The sequence below is a fragment of the Lycium barbarum genome, chromosome 3 (genome assembly GCF_019175385.1).
Source record: "Lycium barbarum isolate Lr01 chromosome 3, ASM1917538v2, whole genome shotgun sequence".
Taxonomy (NCBI): domain Eukaryota; kingdom Viridiplantae; phylum Streptophyta; class Magnoliopsida; order Solanales; family Solanaceae; genus Lycium; species Lycium barbarum.
Window position 1 is genome coordinate 94,273,424 of NC_083339.1, and position 19,649 is coordinate 94,293,072.

Genomic DNA, 19,649 nt, shown 5'->3' on the forward strand with positions numbered 1-19,649 from the left:
GAATGGTTAGTTTGGTTCCAAACGTTATTTTTTGGGTTAAAAAAGTTCCGAACACCCTTGAATAAGGCATGAGGGTGACAAAGTGGTAGGTACAACTACAAAATTGAGCAGTGTTGCTGCACTACTATCCCTATCTAAGTAGAAACATGATATTCCTCACTATTAATTCGTCCTATACCTCTTAGTAATTGGAGTATTATTTTAAGCATAAAATACTGACAAAGATAACACCTAGAGACGGTGGCGGATTCAGAATTTTCACTCAGGGTGTTTGGAAAAATAATTGAACCTAAATATACATTGTAATATATGTTGAGGGTGTTCAAAAGTTAATTTATGTACATAAACACATAAAATTTACTCTAAATATACACTGTAATTTTTTATCCAGGGTGACACCTTGGCTTTTGGTACATCCGCCCCTGCCTAGAGAACGCTTTCAAGATTTTCATGCACCAAAATCTGGTTACGAATTTTCACCTCTATTAGGAAGAAAATGAGGCAAGGACATGGACTCTTCTCTGATTTTTGCAGGAGGTCTACGAATAATCTTCTAATCCACCTAGTTTTGATTCTTTCTTTTTGTATACGGTAAAAATCGGATATATGCTAAATCGATAAAACCGGGGACCGAGAGAAGAAAGAAGCCAGTACGAGCATTTAGAATTTCTTTCGGGACCGAAGGGGTGCTTGAACCGAAGAAAGCGAAGAACATTATTTGGTCCGGTTTCTCCATAGCCGAGTTGATCGTGGCCGTTGGCCCGGTTGATCGAGGCAGTTGGCCCGGTTGATCGTGGCCGTTGGTCCGGGTAATCCGTTACATAATTGCCACGCGTCAAGACCGTTCTGCCACATTGTACCGCCAATCGTACGGGTATCAGACCGTACGACCAACCTTATCCTTTTAGGGTTTTTCTTTATTCAAAAGGGCTTTATGTTGTATGAGGCCCATGAGGCAAAAACTATAAATAGGGGTCATTATCCTACTTTTAGGGGTTGACTTCTTGAGTTCTAGAACATTTGTAATAGCAAAAATATATAAATCTCTCCCTCTTAGTATCTGATTTTGGTTCGGATTTATTGTGTTCCTCTTTAGATTTGTTCATTCAAACGATACTCAATGTATTGGCACACACGTTTAGTATAAATCATCGATTACTATTCAGATTATTCATAGCTGATCCTACTCCATTTTCTCTCAATCAAAATAGATTAAAGTTCAACCACATATCCTATACCTCACTCATAAATTTAATTGATTATCCAAATTCGGGGTAAACACTATTCCTTTTTTTTTCCTTTTTCCTAAGCCAAGTCGCAGTATCGATTGAACGAAAGAGCAAAATCATCGAAGTTCTTGAGCAATTCTGTTCACAGCTCTTCTTCTTGTTTCTCAATAAACTGCTACAAAGATCTCAAGCAACCAACAGAAGATAGCATAATTTGGCAAATAGGCCAAGGTGATTTGTCTTTCTGGTATGATAATTGGAGTGGAGAGGGTGCCCTATACAAACAGCTTCCACAAGAATATATTCCTGTCAATTATAAACTGAATGAGGTCTACATGAATGATGTGTGGAATTGGGATAGAGCAGGTTATAGAGTGCCTTTGATAATAAGAGCTGCTATACAGCACATTTCAATTCATTTCACCACAGACAGGGCTGATAAACCAAATTGGACTTTGAATCCTGAAGGCAAGTTTACAGTTTCATCAGCTTGGGATTTACTGAGGAAAAAAGCAGTTGGAGACCGGCATGATAAAAGAATTTGGCATAAGAATTGCCCATTGAAAGTCAATTTCCACTCATGGAAAGTCATAAAAAATAAGCTATCTACAACACCATTGGAAGGTTCAAAATTCATGGGCCTTCTATTTGTTGTTGCTGCACTATTCACATAATTGAAACTGTTGAGCACCTGTTTGGACAAAGTGATTTGGCTAAGGATCTTTGGTCCAAAATAAGTCAACCTTTGGGGATCAAAGTCCTAAACATCCCTCTTAGACAAATTCTGGTAAATTGCTGGAGTTTGAAAATCAAGAACCCTGTAGCAATGCTTGTCAAAGGCATTCTTCCTCAGGTGGTATGTTGGGAGATCTGGAAAGTTAGATGTAATATCAGATTCAGCTTCATCAATTTCAACAGTGCTATGTCATTTAGAAATATGTCATCACACATCTTCCAGATCACCAACTGGCAATTTCCCTTACTGCAACCAGAAGCTGACTGGTATACCTTCTGCAACAAACTGAATAATAACTATTCCAAGATGCCAATCAAGTCTGTCAAATGGTATCCTCACCCACCTGGTTTCATCAAGCTCAATCCTAATGGAAGTTGTAAAGGAGATGACTGTGGGGGAGGTGGTGTAATCAGAAACCATAATGGCAAGGTTATTCATTCTTTCAGTATAAACATGGGTAAAGGGACCAGCAATTGGGCTGAGGCAGAGGCACTACAACATGGTGTATGAGTGGTGTTTGAACATGAGAATGGAAAATTTCATCATAGAAGCTGACTCATTGCTGCTAGTCCAGGCTATTCAAGGCAAAACAAAGTCACCATGGAACATCTCTCAAATTATAACTTGGATGCAAAACTTACTAAGTCAGAAATTATTTCAAATCAAGCACTGTCTGAGAGAAGCTAATCAGGTGGCTAACAAGTTGGCACAGCTCAGCCACTCTCATAATGATAAGAGTCTCTCATAATACATTGAATGAACTGCCCAAATCTGTGAAGGGTTGTCTGAAGATGGATAGATGGGGTCTACCAACCATCAGAAGTAGAATTAAGAGTAACAACCTTTATCAATTTGATCCTCCTTGATCTAATCCTAGTTGGTTAGCTGCATTAGAGTCCCATGTAATACAAAGGGCACCAAACACCAACTAAAGATACGTGTTTGATGTCTTTTGTACATAGGAATCATGCATCATTTTTTAGTATCCCACCCTCTGTTCAGGAAGACTACTTCCACCCCATAGGACATGCATCATTTAGCTCATGATAGGTTGTGTATATTCATGCACCAAAGCTGGCCTGTCCAGCTTTCATTTTGCATAGGGGCAAGGTTTATGTCCTCCCCTTCATGTTTCTTCTTTTCTTATCAATAAAACACCAGAAAATACCACCCAAGTTCTGATTTTGGAACTGGGTGGTTCCCCTAAAAAATTTTTTAACTTAAATTAGAAAAACATTTAAAACAAAAACAAGAATTAACCTAAAAAAAAAAAATTAATTAAAAAAAAAAAAAAAACTCAAGCCATGCTTCGCACTGTAATTTCCTTTTTTAAGTCCTTTCGAGTGTGAGGACTCGAGATCGAGGGAACGAGAAAGGAAAGACATTCTGAAAACTAGAATTCAGACCTCAAGGACAGCCTTTCAATCAAGGTGCTAAGTGCTAACTATTATTGGCCAAATTCAGTGTTTCCATAGATACCAAACGAGCATAGTAGCTTTACACGCATTATTCTGTTTCTCTTTTTATTTACTATAACTTCGCTTATCATGAATATTTCTTCTTTGGTGCTAGTACTCCTCACACATCTTCCAGAGCAAATAAAAGGAGGAAGAATATTTTCCTGCAGAAATCATTGAAACAAGGCCAAGTTAGAGCCTCCAGTTGCTCACAAGGGTGTCTTCAGACCACAAGAAACAACACATGAAAGAACCTACATTAGGAACTTGATGATGAAATATAAACATCGAAACATAGTGCACATATTAGAAGTATCAGCTGTTACAACAGACTAAAATTAACAAGGTTATATTCAGCATAAAATCTGCCCACATGAGCAAATTAAGCAAACTTCCATGGTTAACACTACTGGCTAAAGAGATCATTGTCAAAGTCTACTGATTAGTGCAGGTAAGCGGCCTGGTAATGGTAGCCATTTCCAAAGAAGTTGCCATGCCCAGAGGAAACGCTGTAAGCAGGAGTACCCAAAAATGATGGAACATGGGTGTCACTTGCAACGGGGTAAGCATATGGTCTGTCATACACATATTGCGGGTACGTATCAGTCACCCTAGCAGCATAGAAGTTCTTGTCAGCAGCAACGTTAGTGACTCGGGGCCCATTTCCTACACCGTTGGCACGAGGCCTCTTGGTTTGAGGTTTCACAACTTCGGTTGCCCTTTTCTTATCTGCCTTTGCTTTCTCCAACTGAAGAATCCTTTTCTGGAGGTTATCCGCTGGGTATTGCTCCTGAAGCTTATGGTCTTCAATGCATTTAATTACAGACTTTAAAGCAGCCAGTTCCTTCTCATTGACATCATTCTAGAACAAGAGAAATACAATTGGATAAAGGTAAGCAGACAGTTATTTCAGGAAAAAAGATTCTCTCATCAGACAGGTTACATTAGTCACAAGAGCATGGACTGCGAACCAGTGTCAACCACCATTCCTCCACCCCACCCCAAGGGAACTGGTGGAGGAGCAAGGGGTTCTTGAACATAGATATGATGTCACCATAAACACTTTCATCATCTTTAGAAATACATACCAAGGAAGAGGGAACAAACCTGTACAGTAGGCGAAGCATTTCCAGATTTCACAGGTGAAGATGCTTTACTTGCTTCGTTCAAGTAGGATTTCAGTAAGGAAACGGGTGAGAATCGCTCAGTCAGCTCAAAGGCAAAAGTTAGATTAACAGCATCTATATGCCTCCCTTTACTAACCAAGACATCAATAACACCTGTAGAAGTGCAAACAGAACGCAACAGCTATGTGAGAACGTAATGTATGCACAACGGAGTTACTGAGCATATGCAATCAAATCAAACGAATATGGTTCCCTACCATAGCAGTTGGTTCACACTTAAGACAGGATAAGAATTAATGGTATGTGATGTAACCCTAGGAAACACTTTAACTTGCATAACCTCGTAACGCTGGCAACAAGGGCAGGAATGAGGAAACATCTGATTCTGTATAAAGACACCTTTTTCGCTGCCCCTGAGACAGCTACTTAGATTTGCAATTGTTTAGAAGATAAAAATGATGCACGACCAGATGAAAGTTTTAAAAAATGGTGTTATGCTAGGAGTCTAGGACTCTAGCTGCCACAAGGAGATATTGACAAATCTCTGTAGCTAAGAAATTCACTCAAGATATTCTCTACCAAGGTGGTAGAACAAAAGGGAGTGTTTTCGTTCTTACTGTACATATTTATATGCCTCCCAATTATTTTCCCTTTGGAAGTGAAATCTACAGTTTGCCTCTTTTGACCTTAACAACCATTCTTTCATTAGATCAAACACAAAACCAAACAAAAACAGGCCAGGAGAATAACAATTAACTGACATTACTCTCTGGTTAAACTTCCAGCCCCCAAACTTTCCCCCACCTACGCTGCTCTTGGAGGCAAGTAAAAGATGAAAAGAGATACCAAAAGAAATTACAGTGTCTCTAAAAGGAAAAGAAAACTGGTTGCAGTCAGGAGTATACAATCAACTGACATGACTCTTCTGGTTAACCTTCAAGCCCAAGCATCCCCGCACCCCACCCCATCCCAACACACGCACATAAACCTCTGATGCTCCTGGAGGGCAAGTAAAAGATGAAAAGAGCTACCAAAACGAAATTTAAGTGTCTCTTTTAAAAAAAAAAAAGAGAGGGGGGGGGGGGGGAGGGGAGGGGAAGCGGACTGCACTCCACAAATTGCAAGCAAGGAACAGTTAACAGATACTGCTCCATAGAGCGGAATTAACTAGCAGTCTAGCATACAACCATTTCAGAAATATATATGACATGCAGATCTCTAGGTGACAAGAAGGACCACCTTGACATTGCGAACTGCTGAAGGAAGAAAATCGGAAATAAAAAGTAAGGAGATAACAAATGAATAAAATAGCATAACAATGTCAGTATCAAACAAGTTCTAAGGAGGTTATTATCAAATTCCGAAAAAAACTGACTCCATTTTTATTTTCTTTCCTAAAAAGCAGTGATACAAATAGGACAAAGAGAAACATGCATACAACTTGAAACAATGTAGTGGTAGCTGAGAAATGAATCATATGATTAAGCTTAAGGAATGTGTGTAAAGTTTGATTTTTTAAAGAAACGAGAGTGACGAAGTCTTGGGCAAGGATATAACTATTTTACTTCTTCTGCCTCACAAAGATTGTCCTCATTTTCTTCTTTTGTGTTGAATCTACGGTATGCATTTAGCCTTGACAAATAGTAAATGACAGCTAGGTACACCATATGAATCCTTTAAAACACACTTGAAACATACTAAAAGTTGAATATACAGGTTTGGAAATCTTACCCAAATCTGTACATACACACAGATCAAACCACTATCTATTTACATCAACTATATACAACAGCATGATGCCTAGTGTGGTCCCACAAGTAGGGTCTGGGGAGGGTAAGATGTACGCAGACCTTACCCCTACCTTTATGGAGTAGGGAGGCTGTTTCCGATAGACCCTCGGCTGAAAGAAAAGACTGATGTGACAACAAATATCAAGGTAAAAAGCATGGTATCAAGAGAATTATGGCACCAAAAATAGCACAATAAAAAGCAAATAAGGTATAAAAATTGTAATACACTTACATTACCTATATATATATATATATAGCACGACGCCCGTTAGTGAAATGTCATCTGTCTTTTTTACCCTTTTAAAATAGACACACATCTGATAAAATAGTCATTTAATTATTTTCCTAATAATTAGAACTTTGAAATCAACTAGAATTTTACTTATTAAATCTTTCCTTATTTTAATTATGTAGAAAGTCCTAATATTTAGAATTTTAGAATCCATTTAACTTTTACCTTATATAAATTCTTTCATTATTAAACTATGTAACATAATTATACTAGAAGAAAGGGAGGAAATCAAATAGCAAATAAGAAAAGAAAAGAACAACGAGGGATACAAAACAAAATTGAAAACTAACTTCGGTTTTGCCATTGTCGAGTTCCACATTACTAAGTCACCTTCTTATTTTGATCTTATTTAAGAATGCATATCAATGTTTATGTCATTGTTTTATTTACGTCATGACCTAAGTTACACGGACTCGCCATTTAGGGTGTCGTCCCCGTCTGGGATACGGTCGGGTGCGGGGACGGCAAACGTCCGGTATACGGTCAATTACATACGGATACTTCGACCAGAGTCCATCGACAAATTTGGGGGAAGAATTTGAGATTTTGATTTCTCAAATTAAAAATAAAACAGATTTAACAATTTAAGATAAGGAAAATGACATACCTTCAATATTCTAGTACTTTTATCTCATGTTTCCTGCTTCATGTTTTAGATAAACCAAGAATACAAGGTTGTGTTGAGTTCGGATGGAAGAGAGAAGCAGTGATATAGATGGAGGGTTTGTTTTCGGCCTTGAATGACTTTCTCTTTCTATCTTAAGGAAAGAATGAAAGAATGTGAAAGAGACGACCTCTGTAAAAGGTTTGCTCTGTAAAAGCTTGAAAAGGAAATTTGGGGACTATGAAGAAGACGACTGCTTACAGCTGGAGGAGACATGTAGTCGTGTACAAGCTGAGTTAGGACTCTTAAAAGTCTTAATTGTATTAACGCACAAAAATGACCCCTTTATTCTTCATATGTGCTATTTTTATCCCCTTTATTTTCCATTATATGCTACTTGTGACACAAAATTGAAAGGCACCTAATTATGCTATTTATAAATGTTTCTTTCTTATACAATATAGGGATAATTTTAAAATTAATTATTAGCATGTCAATTTTTTTATAATTAATTTATATTTTTAATCGCACAAAAGCACGAACATACTTACTGGTTGAACATAATAAAATTGACCCCTTTGTACGACGGATTATTCTTGGAATGTATTTTTTCATATGCCTTTTATATTTTTTCATATTTACAGCCGAATCCCCGCACCCGTATCCATAACTGGATACGCACCCCGGAATCCTAAAATTTAGATTTTGCCGAATCCGACACTCGAATTCGTACCCGTATCGGATACCCGCACCCGAGTCCGTGTAACTTAGGTCATGACTATTACAGTAAAGCTTCTCCTTGATGTGATGTGTCATTGTATTGCACATCTTGATAGAGAAGATTAGGATAAACCTAGATATTTTTCTTGAATTATTTTAAATTGCTCTTTTACATCTTTGAGCTATATAATAAGATAATGAGTAGTATTTTTTACATTTCGTCATTCCCAAAAAAAAATGACGAATAATTATATCTTTTTATTTGAATTACATAGGAATTAAGTCCAGTGTTATCAAAAGCGAAAAGCGCAAAAAAGCTCTAAGGTCAGCTGGGCCTTTAAGCGCAAAGCGCAAATAAAGCGTGTACTTTAATGAAAAAAAGCGCAATGGTACAATAATACAAATATATATATGTTTAGTCCAAGATTAATAATAATAAGCATGAATAGCAACTATATGGACAAAGAAATTGTAAAAATATTGCGATAAAGTGAAATATCAATCATCTAGTGTCACCTCATCAAGAGAGGCTCATTGGCAAGGAAAAGTATGTCTTAGAGCCTTGATCATGACACTGAAGCGCACATAAAGCGAGCCGAAGCGCTCAACATGTTTTGAGCCTCACTTTAGGGCTTAAGCGCGCTTAAAGCGCGCCTTTGATAACACTGATTGAGTCTTAATATTTAAACTTTAAAATTAATTAACATGTTACCTTATATGATTTTATTTAAATAATACAAAATAACTGCAATTCTATTCATATTACTTTTGAACTATTTATATGAACTATAGTACATTTCTATACTACATTTGAACTCCTTTCCTTCTCAAATAGCGTACACTCCACCCTCCCCAGATCCCACTCGTGGGATCACACTGGATATGTTGTTGTTATAATAGAAAACTACACTCAACAATTAAAACAAATAACTAAGAAGAATTTAAGAATATAAAGGGGGGGAGTGGGAAAAGAGAGATACGGGGGGGGGGGGGGGGGGGGGGGGTAAGAGAGGAAGAAAAATGATCGGCGAAAGTCAATAGCACTAACAACTGTACGAACACAAAGATCCAAAAGTGAAATGTTGATTGGTTTTCGACCATTTGAAAATATAATTCTTATTGGAAACTTTTTTCTTTGATCAAGCATGAATCGACTCATGACCCTAAGGAGAATAGGAGATTATGAACCCCATTGACCGTTGAGTTAGGCTAATGGGTTGTTAGGAAAAATTATAATAATAAAATTAAATATTTAAAATTTGGAATGAACTAATATTAAAATTTTGAATCAATTAAAGGCAAGTTATTTCCTATTAATGTTGAGAGCAAATGATTAAGTCTTTGAATTTACTAGTCAACAAAAGAATCTCAAATACTTCATTAAGAGACCAAAAGATTCAATTTTTTAAACTTTATGTCACTTGACTAATATTTGATAAAATTGTAAGAAAAAGTATGTAATAAATTTCACCACGGTTATCAAACAAAAAAAAACCGATCATTTTAGATTTAGTATTGGATCATATAAGTTAAATACCAATAATTGTCATAGGATATCCATAAGAAATCAATGTTGCGTCCTAATTCCTATTGAATCATATCTTTTGCATGTGGATTTTAATTTCAGGAATTTACATATTTGCCTTTATTTTATAATCCAAACACATTTTTATACTATTAACGGAATTTTTAAAAAAATGTATACTCATTGTAGAGGTGGCAAAATGGGTAAAAAATATGATTATCTGCTCGATCCAACCTATTTTAAATGAGTTCAATATGAGTCAATCCATATTATCCACTTAAAATATGGGTAAATTAACGGGTAAAATGGATAAAACCCACAACATGAGTGTGTTTGGTATGGACGAAATATTTTCCAATTTTCCCATGTTTGGTTGGTCAAAATGTTTTGGAAAATACTTTCTCTAGGAAAGCAAGTTCCTTAACCACCCCTTCCTTAACCCCCCCCCCCCCACCCCTACACCCTCACTACCCCCACCCCACCCCACCACTTAACCACCCCCACTACCTCCTACCCCCACCCCCTACCCTATCACCACCTACCCCCAACCCTTACCTCTCACCTCCCTACCACCACTACCTATCTCTCAACTTTGCAAAACTAGACATTTTGTGAAAGTAGTAGCTTTCAAAAATAATAACTTTACAAAAGTAATCACATTACAAAAGTAGCTGCTTTTTCAAAATATTACTTGCGAAAAGTAGCTACTTTTCAAAAATAGTTGTTTTGCAAAAGTAGTCACCTAAGAAAATAGTCACTTTTAGGAAATAGCCACTTTGTGAAAGTAGATACTTTTTAAGAATAGTCACTTTTTGAAAGTAGTCAATTTTCATAAATAGTCATTTTGTGAAAGTAGTTACTTTAAAAACTAACTACTTTCCAAAAGTAACCATTTTTCAAAAGAGCTTCTTTGTGAAAGTATTAAAATAACCATTTTTGCAATGTGCCATCCCTAAGATAGTGGTCACTTTTGTAAAGTAGCCATTTTTTTAAAGTGACACAAAAATGGCTACTTTTGTAAAGTGGCCATTTTTTGAAAAATAACAAAAAAGATGCTATTTTTGCAAATTTGCATTTTCGGTGGTATTGCGAGAAATATATTTTTGCAAAAATAACAATTTTTTTCACTTTTCAAAAATGGTCAATTTACAAAAATAGCCATTTTTTGTGTCACTTTTAAAAAATGGCTAGTTTACAAACATAGTCACTTTTTGGGGTTGTCTTCAAAGTGCAAAGTAGTCATATATGAAATAGACGCTTTGGGAGGGGGGTGGGTGAGGGTTGGGTGGAGCGGTGGTGTGGGATGGGGTGGAGTTGGGGTGGGTAGGTGAAGATGAAGTGCGTTCGAGGGTGGTCGTTGGGTGGGGCTGGGATTTGGTTGGGGAGTGGGTGGTGGGGGTGGGGTTGGGTGGGTAGTTTCCAAAAAAGATTTTCTTGGAGGTCGTGTCATTGAAAAGTTACGAAGTTCTATTCTTCCCACAAATGTTGAGGCGCAACTATGTACTATGGATTGGATTTGTGGACAAAATGCTAAATTAATCTTCTCTACATTGGCTACATGAAGCCAACATCTTTAAAGTAGTTGTGGATAATATGGATAAGATGGATATCCATATTATCCGTCGGGTAACCCATTTTTTAACAGTGTTAAATATGAGTGGGTCGAGTAATTGATCCATTTTTTGTCACCCCATTTTTGACCCGGCCCATATCCGACCCGACCCGACCCGCCCGTTTGCCACCCCTAACTCATTGATATGAGGTAAACAAAAAAAGTGTGTACCTAGAAACTAGAATATATTTGTCTTCCCTTAATGTTTAGAAGTTTTAAATCAGCTAAATGTTGTGCATTAAATCGTTGCTTATTTCAAATATATAAGATATCTTGTATAAATCTTTTTCTTCTTTGAGTTATGTAACATAACAAATTTACAGAAAATAAAGAAACCCTAAAAGGCAAATTCCACAAAGAATAAGAACTAACTATCAACCCTTAGGGGTTGGCCTGGTGGTAATTGGCTTGAGCCTTGGGGTTTGCTCCCTTTCAAGGTCTCAAGTTCGAAACCCACTGGGTGCAAACAATTTCTGAGGGCCATCGGACTGGGGTAAAACCCTGAATTACCCGTGGTGCACTTGCGGGAAACTCCTTCCCGAGGGCCTGTGCACCCCCGGGATTAGTCGGGGCTCAAAGAGACCCGGACACCCGGTGCTTAATCGAAAAAAAAAATAAGAACTAACTATCACTAAAGTCGGTTATATCAGTCGGCAAGTCCAGTAACGAAACACATGAGACTGGCATGGAAGTGACGCTTGATACTCGGGCCATCCATAAGAGAGGAAGTTTCAAATATCTTGGGTCTATTATCCAAGGTATTGGGGAGATTGATGATGATGTCACACATCGTATTGGTGCAGGTAAATGAAATGGAGGCCCGTTTCTGGAGTCTTGTTTTGCCACAAAAACTTAAAGGCAAGTTTATAGAGTGGTGGTTAGACCAACTATGTTGTATGGGGAAAAGTATTAGTCAGTCAAGAACTCGCACGTTCAGAAGATGAAAGTTGCGGAAATGAAGAAGCTGAGATGGATGTGTGGGCTTACTAGGAGAGATAGCAACAGAAATGAAGATATCTTAGACAAGGTGGGAGTGGCCTTGGTGGAGGATAGATACGAGAAACAAGGCTGATATGGTTCAGATATGTGAAGAGAAGATGCACGGATGCCCCCAATGCGGAGGTGTGAAAGGTTGGCTATGAATGGTTTCATGAGAGGCAGGGGTAGGCTGAAGAAGCATTGGGAAGAGGTGATTAGACAAGATATGACGCAACTTCAGCTTACCGAAGACATGACCTTAGATAGGAGGCTATGGAGGACATGAATTAGGATAGAAGGCTAGTAGGTAGTTGGGTGTTGCCTCGCTTATCCTGTCATTCTAGTAGTCGTAGTATTACGCTTGTAGCTTCTTGTTCTTCGATTTTTGTTACTATCTAATGTTTCTTGCACTTTGATTAGCATATTATTTTGTTGTAGTTACTGTCCCTTTTTTCAGAATGTTTTGTCATACTATCTTTAGTATTTTGCTGTGGCTTTTTCACTTCCGTTCTCTCTTTTCCCGAACTGCTTTGAACTGTTTTTCCTTGAGTCAGGGCATATCGGAAACAACCTCTCTACCTCCCAAAATAGGGGTAAGGTCTGTGTACATTTAAGTTCTCAGACTTGGTGCCTTTTACTTTGTAAACATATATGATGTTTGAATCTCTTTTTAAATGTTATTATCATTAGTGCTAAGCACGTACCCTAAAACTAGTTTATTTACTAAACCAAAAGAGTACTATTTTTATATTGAAATGCAAAAGGTTACAACTTATACCAATTTCATTGAAAGTTCTAAAGGACATAATAATTACCATAAACATGAAAAAGTTGAACAATAAAGCAGAGGAAACAGAACTGGACACAGGCAGTATGTAAAAGGTAAAATGCTAAATGACTTAAAGTGAATAGGAGATTTGATTACTATTGGCATCAACCACATCGAAGCCAACTTCATATAAGGCAATTCACCTGGCACTTGAGTGCAAATGAATCAATATACAGGCTACAGCTGCATTGCTTAACAATCTGACTCTATACTTGTGAAATGAACCTGAATTGGGTGATCCCGACATTATTCTAATAAGATTATTCTTCAACGTTGGTCAGTCAGAAAATAAGGAGTAATAGAGAGAGCAAATCAGAGAAGCAGTACAAAGGAGAGGAAGAAGATTAAAGGATCCTTGCAAAACTTGTCAAAAATACTCAAAATGAAAAAGTAGAAGAATATCCTTGAACAGTAACTTAGACATGTTATGGACACCCACCTGGCATTCTGTCAGACAGTCCAAGGGAACGACAGAGATCAGCAGCTTGGCGACGACGTGAAACCATTGGAAGCAACTTGAATAAATCATCCTGGTTGAAGTTAGAACTAATATCAAAAGTAGCTAGAAGCTGTAAAAATGCCTGAGCGTCCAAGGAATTCCCATTATTTGCACCAATGTCAAGTTCATCTAACTTAGGTTTCCACCCTTTAGCAATCACTTTTGCACGTTCCTTTACATTTTCAGATATTATTCTTGACATAGAATCAATTTCCAGGGTGGTTAATAAAATGCTAAGGCATTCCATTAGCATAATACAAGTTCGTCGAAGGCCTAAAAGATTTGCATCCTTTTTAGCATCAGAAATTGACACTTCTGAGGGATAGAAACCCTTGAGTGAGTCCAGAACAAGAGAGGCAGGGTCATCTGCAGCTCTTAAAGCAAGTGGAATCTCCTCCCTTACAGCAGCCAGGTTCCTGAGGTTGTCTGATATAAATTTATGGAGGCTGTCTGAATCCATATCTTGGCATAGCTTCACTAGCTCTGGATAAGACTTGACTTCCACAATTGCAGTCTCAGAATGTTTTCTATTATCCTCTGTATAAGTCTCATTTGCCCCAGAAATGGGCTTTGCCTCCAGAAAAGATGGGCCACCTTGCTCCTCCGCACTGTTAATAACTACAGGCTCTGCTGAATAAGGTTTCCGTTGCTTCTCCAGAACAATAGCAATGGCAGAGACGGCTGCATCCCTTTTCTCCTGGAGCCTCTCAAGTGAAGCTTGCTCCTTAGCAATAACAGCTGCTTGACGCTTCTCCATTAGCTCATTAGATTGAACTATTTTTGTTTCAAACTCCTTCTCTTGTTCTTCCAGTTCAGTGAAACGCCTTTTCAAGGACCTCTGCAGCCCATCAAAGTGTTCTTCAAGTTGCTTCCATTTCAGGTTGATAGTAATAGCACGGTGACTTTCCAACTCAGCAAATGCTTTCTGTAGTTGATGTATCTTAGAGGTTGTAGAGTCCATCAATGTTGCAACTGATTGTGTGTCTTCCATGATAGTAAGCCCTAAAAATTATTTCAGACTTTAGGACAAGAAGTATCGAGATGAAATTTAATAACATGACAAAAAGAGCATTCACTTTTAACGTCGAAGAGAACTAGGATGACTTTTATTTCTAAACTAACTTTGCTGCATCATCTGAAAAAATTGTTGAAAAGTTCATAAATATCTCACACCTACCAATCGGAAGATAAACCTAATCAAGATTTGAGGTCAGAATGTAAACTACAGAAACTACCATTATGTATCAGACGTTGAAATTCGGTATATTGCACAGCCGTCCATAAATGCTCCTTAACTGGATCTTCTACCCATCAGGCCATTTTATTTAAGAGAATTTTAAGAAATGAAACCATGATTTAGTACTAACAGGAAAATAATATGAACCATTGAACCTCATGAATAAGAAGAAAAAGAAGAAAACAGAAATGCCGGTGATAGAGCAGGAGAGCTTAAGAAACATAAACAACATAAATGCCAGTGATGAAGCATGAGAGCTTAATTCAGAGTTCTATTCATTCACTTGTGCTTAAGCTTGATCATGCATATGACCTTTTCCTACTTTCCTTGGATAAAAGTGATTGATCTTTTTAAGTTACCAGTTTAAAAAAAAAAAAAACAAAAAAAAAAAAGTGATTGATCTTTTTAAGTTTCAATGGAATCTTCTATTGTGACATTGTGTTTATTCAAATTCCAGCAGTATCAGCTTTTCCGCATGATCACCTTTTACCATCTACATACTAGTCTGCTCAAGAAGAAAAGGAAAAAAGTCAAAGCCTTATGTTATTCTTCTTATTCATTTATTTTTGAGAAAAGACATGTTTAACCCCTGAACTTGGCACGAAAACTCACTTTAGCAACTAAACTTAAGTTGTATTTATTTACCCCCCTTAACAACTTACGTTTCAATTATTTTCCACCCCAAATGCTGACGTGGCAAAAAAATAATAATTAAGAGAGTGAAAAACAAAAAAAGTGGACCCGCTCATATATATTATTATAAATTAAAAAATAAAATAAAGCTGCTTCTTTTTCTTCTTCACAGCCCCCCCCCCCCGCCACAGCTGCTTCTTCTTCACAGCCCCGCCCCCGCCCCCACCACCTTCCTTCTTCTTCTTCACAAATCCCTCTTTCTCTCTATATTCTCATAATTCTTTTCTTTTCACCATTTTTTGGTTTCTTGATTTTGATTTTTGTTTTCTTTCAAAAATAAAGTTATGGAAGAAATGGGTTTGCTAATAATAATACTAATAATGGCCAACAATAACAACCAAAACAACCAATTTGGACAAATTTAAGTGTAAGTGGGACTAATTTGAGAAGGAGTTGGATGAAATTTGTTGGGGGAGATGATGGTGGTGGTTGTGGATGTGGGTTAAAGATGGTGGTGGTTGTGGATGTGGGTTAAAGATGGTGGTTCTTGATTTTGATTTTTATTTTCTTTCAAAAATAAAGTTATGGAATAATGGTTATGGAAGAAATGGGTTTGCTAATAATGGCTAACAATAACAACCAAAACAACCAATTTGGACGAATTTAAGTGTAAGTGGGACTAATTTGAGAAGGAGTTGGATGAAATTTGTTGGGCGAGATGATGGTGGTGGTTGTGGATGTGGGTTAAAGATGGTGGTGGTGATTTTTTTTTGGATTGATAATAATAATGATTTTTTTTGCGGTGGTGGCGGCGGAGGTGGCGGTGGCGGCGGCGGCGGTGGCAGCAGCAGCGGCGTAGTGGTTGTTAAAAGTAGGGTGAGGATGAGAAGAAAGAAGAAGAAAGAGAAAGAGAAAAAATAATAAAAGAAAAACAAAAAATGAAGTGTTGGTAATTTTAACATGGCAACGACGTGGCAATGATGTGGCAATGACGTGGCGCGAGTGTAATACACCTCCCATTGTGAGAGTGGTATTATTTTTTTAGGGTGAAAAATAATTGAAACGTAAGTTGTTAAGGGGGGTAAATAAATAGAAGTTAAGTTTAGTTTCCAAACTGAGTTTTCGTGCCAAGTTCAGGGGTTAAAACATGTCTTTTCTCTTTATTTTTTTGAATAAGTTAAAGCCTTATGTTAAACTTTGTTTTCTTTTTTTGGGATAAAGCCTTATGTTTAACATTTACCAGAAATTTATGATTTTATTCCATCGAGTGGTATTAATGAGGACAAAGCACAGATTATATTGCAGATAGCCATTTCAGTTAGTAAGTGGAAAGTAAAACACTGTTCTCTTCTCCAAGAAGCAACTCATCGAGTACCAGGACATGTTAGCTGTTAGAATGTCCTCCATCGGCTGGAAAAGGGATAGGTCAGATCCGAATGACCAGCCTAACCCCAAGGAAAAACGATCAGTGCTGGAGACTACCAGTGAGAGCGTTGGGTGCGTGAGATGGTGCGCTGCCAGAGATTTGACTTCTGCTGGCGTATGGTGGTGTGTCAGAGGTTGGTTGCCAGAGAGTGGTGGTGTTGATTTTCGCAGAACACTCATGAAACAAGTAGGTGACACAAACAAAGATGAGAGTCACCAGAAAAATGCACGGTGATTATCTTTTCATCTATCAGACGTCGTAGGTTACTGCACAGCAAGAATTTTCTCAACAAGGCTTCTCCGGTGTATTTTCCTTTCTAACGTGGTTTAAGAGCAGACAAAGATTCTAGGTTCAAATCTCATCAGCACCCCAAAAGAAATTTTTTTGTTTGGTCCATTAGAAAAAAATAATGTCCACACATAGGAGGGCACATTGAGACATAATACAGCGGTTTACTCTCTCCAGCAACTTAAACTTTTAGATGAGATGGTCACACAGTTCAACAAGCTCCAATTCTATTAACAAAGTATTAGAGCCAGACCCATTCATATTCTTGGGTAACCAAATGTTGCACCCCTCTGTTATAATGTCCACGGTCCAGACGTCTAGCGCTGCATATGCAGAAGGGTTGTTAAAGTTTCCCACATTTGTTGAGGGAATAATGTTGTCTGTATGATCTTGGACAACCCTCACCTTAAAAACTAGCTTTTGGGATAAGGCCTGCCCAAATCATATAACAAGACAACTTATTCTTTCAACCAATGTAGGACATTCTAACATTGCCAACACTAGGAAACAATGTGGTAGTATCATATCCTGCCACAATATATTTCCATGCGACCAAAAGCAACTTATAATTAACATTTGGTTTGCCAAAAATTCAAGTTCTTCGTCAGAGGAAGATGACAACATATAAAGATAAAATAAAACTAAAATAATATAAAGGGGCATGGAAGAGAGAGAGAGGAGACAAGTTAACGTGACTGTCGCAATACTATGGAACAAAAGGACCTCTCATTATTGTCATCATATCACGACACCCTATATTACAAGGTCAAATCTGCAGCTACCCTTGGTTGTCTGAATAAGTTCCTCCATCTTATTAGTATGGGGTTAAAATCAGTAAAAGAGACTAACTTCCTTAGCTCATTTCACTTGACTTATCAATAATGTCAAATTTTTAACATACACATCCGAAATATAAAATTTCTAAAATTTACACAATTGTTGGCATCTTTCTCCTATGCATTTGACATGAGAGAGGCAGCAAGAGAGTCATCTCCAATCAACAGAGATGTAGCTTTGCTGCAGTAGGTTCTCATGGTCGCTGCCTTTAGCTCAAAGAACATCTACTTCTTTCAGCTCGAACTGTTTATACAGTTGAAATACTTTTAAAATATAAATCCATACTCCCTCGGTCCCATTTTATGTGGGTCTTCTTTCACTAGAAAGGAGTTTTAAAGAGAAATCCGAAATTTTTGGTCTAAAACACGCCATAGACATTTGTGTGATTATAAATCATCTCATCAAGAGTAAAATGAAATTTTTTTAAGTTAAATTATTTCTAAATATAGAAAGGTGTCAATATTTTTAAAATAGACGAAAAGTTAAGTGGCCACACAAATTGGGGGAAACAAAGTACTAATTCACATCCATTATTAGAAAAGGTTACCAAGTTATTTAAAATCACGGATCCGCCCCTAGCGCTCAGAGATTCCGGTTTTCCTTCTTTTGGCATTTTCTTCCAAACATATGAAATTATCTATAAAGCCAACAACATCTGATATGCTACAAATGTGCCATAACAGAATTACTCATGAAACTAAAAGAAGTAAATCAGAATCAAGAGGCAGCAGATAATAGTTCCTTATAATAGAAAACACAGTATAAAAGACTTCACTGATGAATTCCAGAAACAAGTACTCCCTCTCAATTTATGTAATACATTTTTCTTTTTAGTCTGTCCCAAAAAAATGATATATTTCCTTATTTGACAATAATTTAACTTTAAACTTTACTTTTTACGCTTAATGAGATGATCTATAACCACACAAATATCTTTGACTTATTTTATGCCACAAGATTCAAAAGTCTTTCTTTATTTCTTAAATTCCGTGCTCAATCAAACTATATCACATAAATTGAACGGAAGAAGTGACAAAAAGGGGGAAAAGACAAGAATGAGAAGCGGTTACAGCATACCAGCCAAACGGGGCACTATAATGTCAGGTGACCTAAATATTAGGAGTTGAAAAAGAAATGCAAAGACATAACAAATGACCAAGATGAAATGTCAAAACTTAGCTATTAACATAACCGCTTTGATAAGCAATTTGGTAAAATAATAGGACTAGAGTCTTGAACTGAAGGAACAGAGTGAGAGCAACGTGAAAGTGGACTTACTAGATTGGTAGTGACAAGTGGAACAAAGTGAGAATTTGGGGGGAGAATCAGACCATTTTTGGAGTCGAGGGTTTGTGTGTCGGGATGCCGTAGAGAAAGAGGAAAGTGTCTGTCAGTCCGAATGTTAGACTGCTACTTTATGACAGCTTCTACACAGAGACCACGCGGCCGCAGACATTATTACTCTCTCTCTCTCTCTCCTATTTGCTTTTTTATTTAATTTTTTATTTATTAGTATTATTTACTTTATTTATTTACGGACAAAGGTGTAAATATACCTCCATTAAAAAAGTAGTGTGTACATACCCTTGTCGTTATAAAATAATGCAAATATACTCTTTTGACTAACATAATTTTTTTTAAAATCATTTAGCTAATTTTTTTAATTAAAAAAATCCATGTGGCTTAAAAAAAAAGTCTACTCATTTTTTTAGTAGACATATTTTTCTAACGCGACATGGTAATTTTTTTCTAGTGAGTCGGGTCTGATTCGTTTAAAAATATATCTCCATGGCTTTAAAAAAATAAGTCTACCCACTTTTTAAACGAATC

General features: G+C 37.1%; 1 protein-coding gene across 1 annotated transcript; it reads right to left on the reverse strand.

Moving 5' to 3' along the window:
- Positions 1-3,658: 3,658 nt before the first annotated feature.
- Positions 3,659-19,266, reverse strand: LOC132631632 (FRIGIDA-like protein 3). The gene is made up of 4 exons (XM_060347287.1): positions 19,098-19,266; positions 13,339-14,400; positions 4,530-4,702; positions 3,659-4,284 (listed from the first exon to the last, which is right to left on the reverse strand). The coding sequence occupies exons 2-4, from the start codon at positions 14,387-14,389 to the stop codon at positions 3,865-3,867; spliced, it is 1,644 nt and encodes a 547-aa protein (XP_060203270.1). The 5' UTR covers positions 14,390-14,400; positions 19,098-19,266; the 3' UTR covers positions 3,659-3,864.
- Positions 19,267-19,649: the final 383 nt, after the last annotated feature.

What these genes read in the sequence shown, in the direction of transcription:
- LOC132631632 (XM_060347287.1), bottom strand. Translation starts at nt 14,389, where the DNA reads ATGGAAGACACACAATCAGTTGCAACATTGATGGACTCTACAACCTCT. An exon ending in ACTGTCTGACAGAATGCCAG is followed by an intron (nt 4,703 to 13,338) that starts GTGGGTGTCCAT and finishes GCACTTCTACAG; the next exon opens with GTGTTATTGATGTCTTGGTT. An exon ending in ATGCTTCGCCTACTGTACAG is followed by an intron (nt 4,285 to 4,529) that starts GTTTGTTCCCTC and finishes CTCTTGTTCTAG; the next exon opens with AATGATGTCAATGAGAAGGA.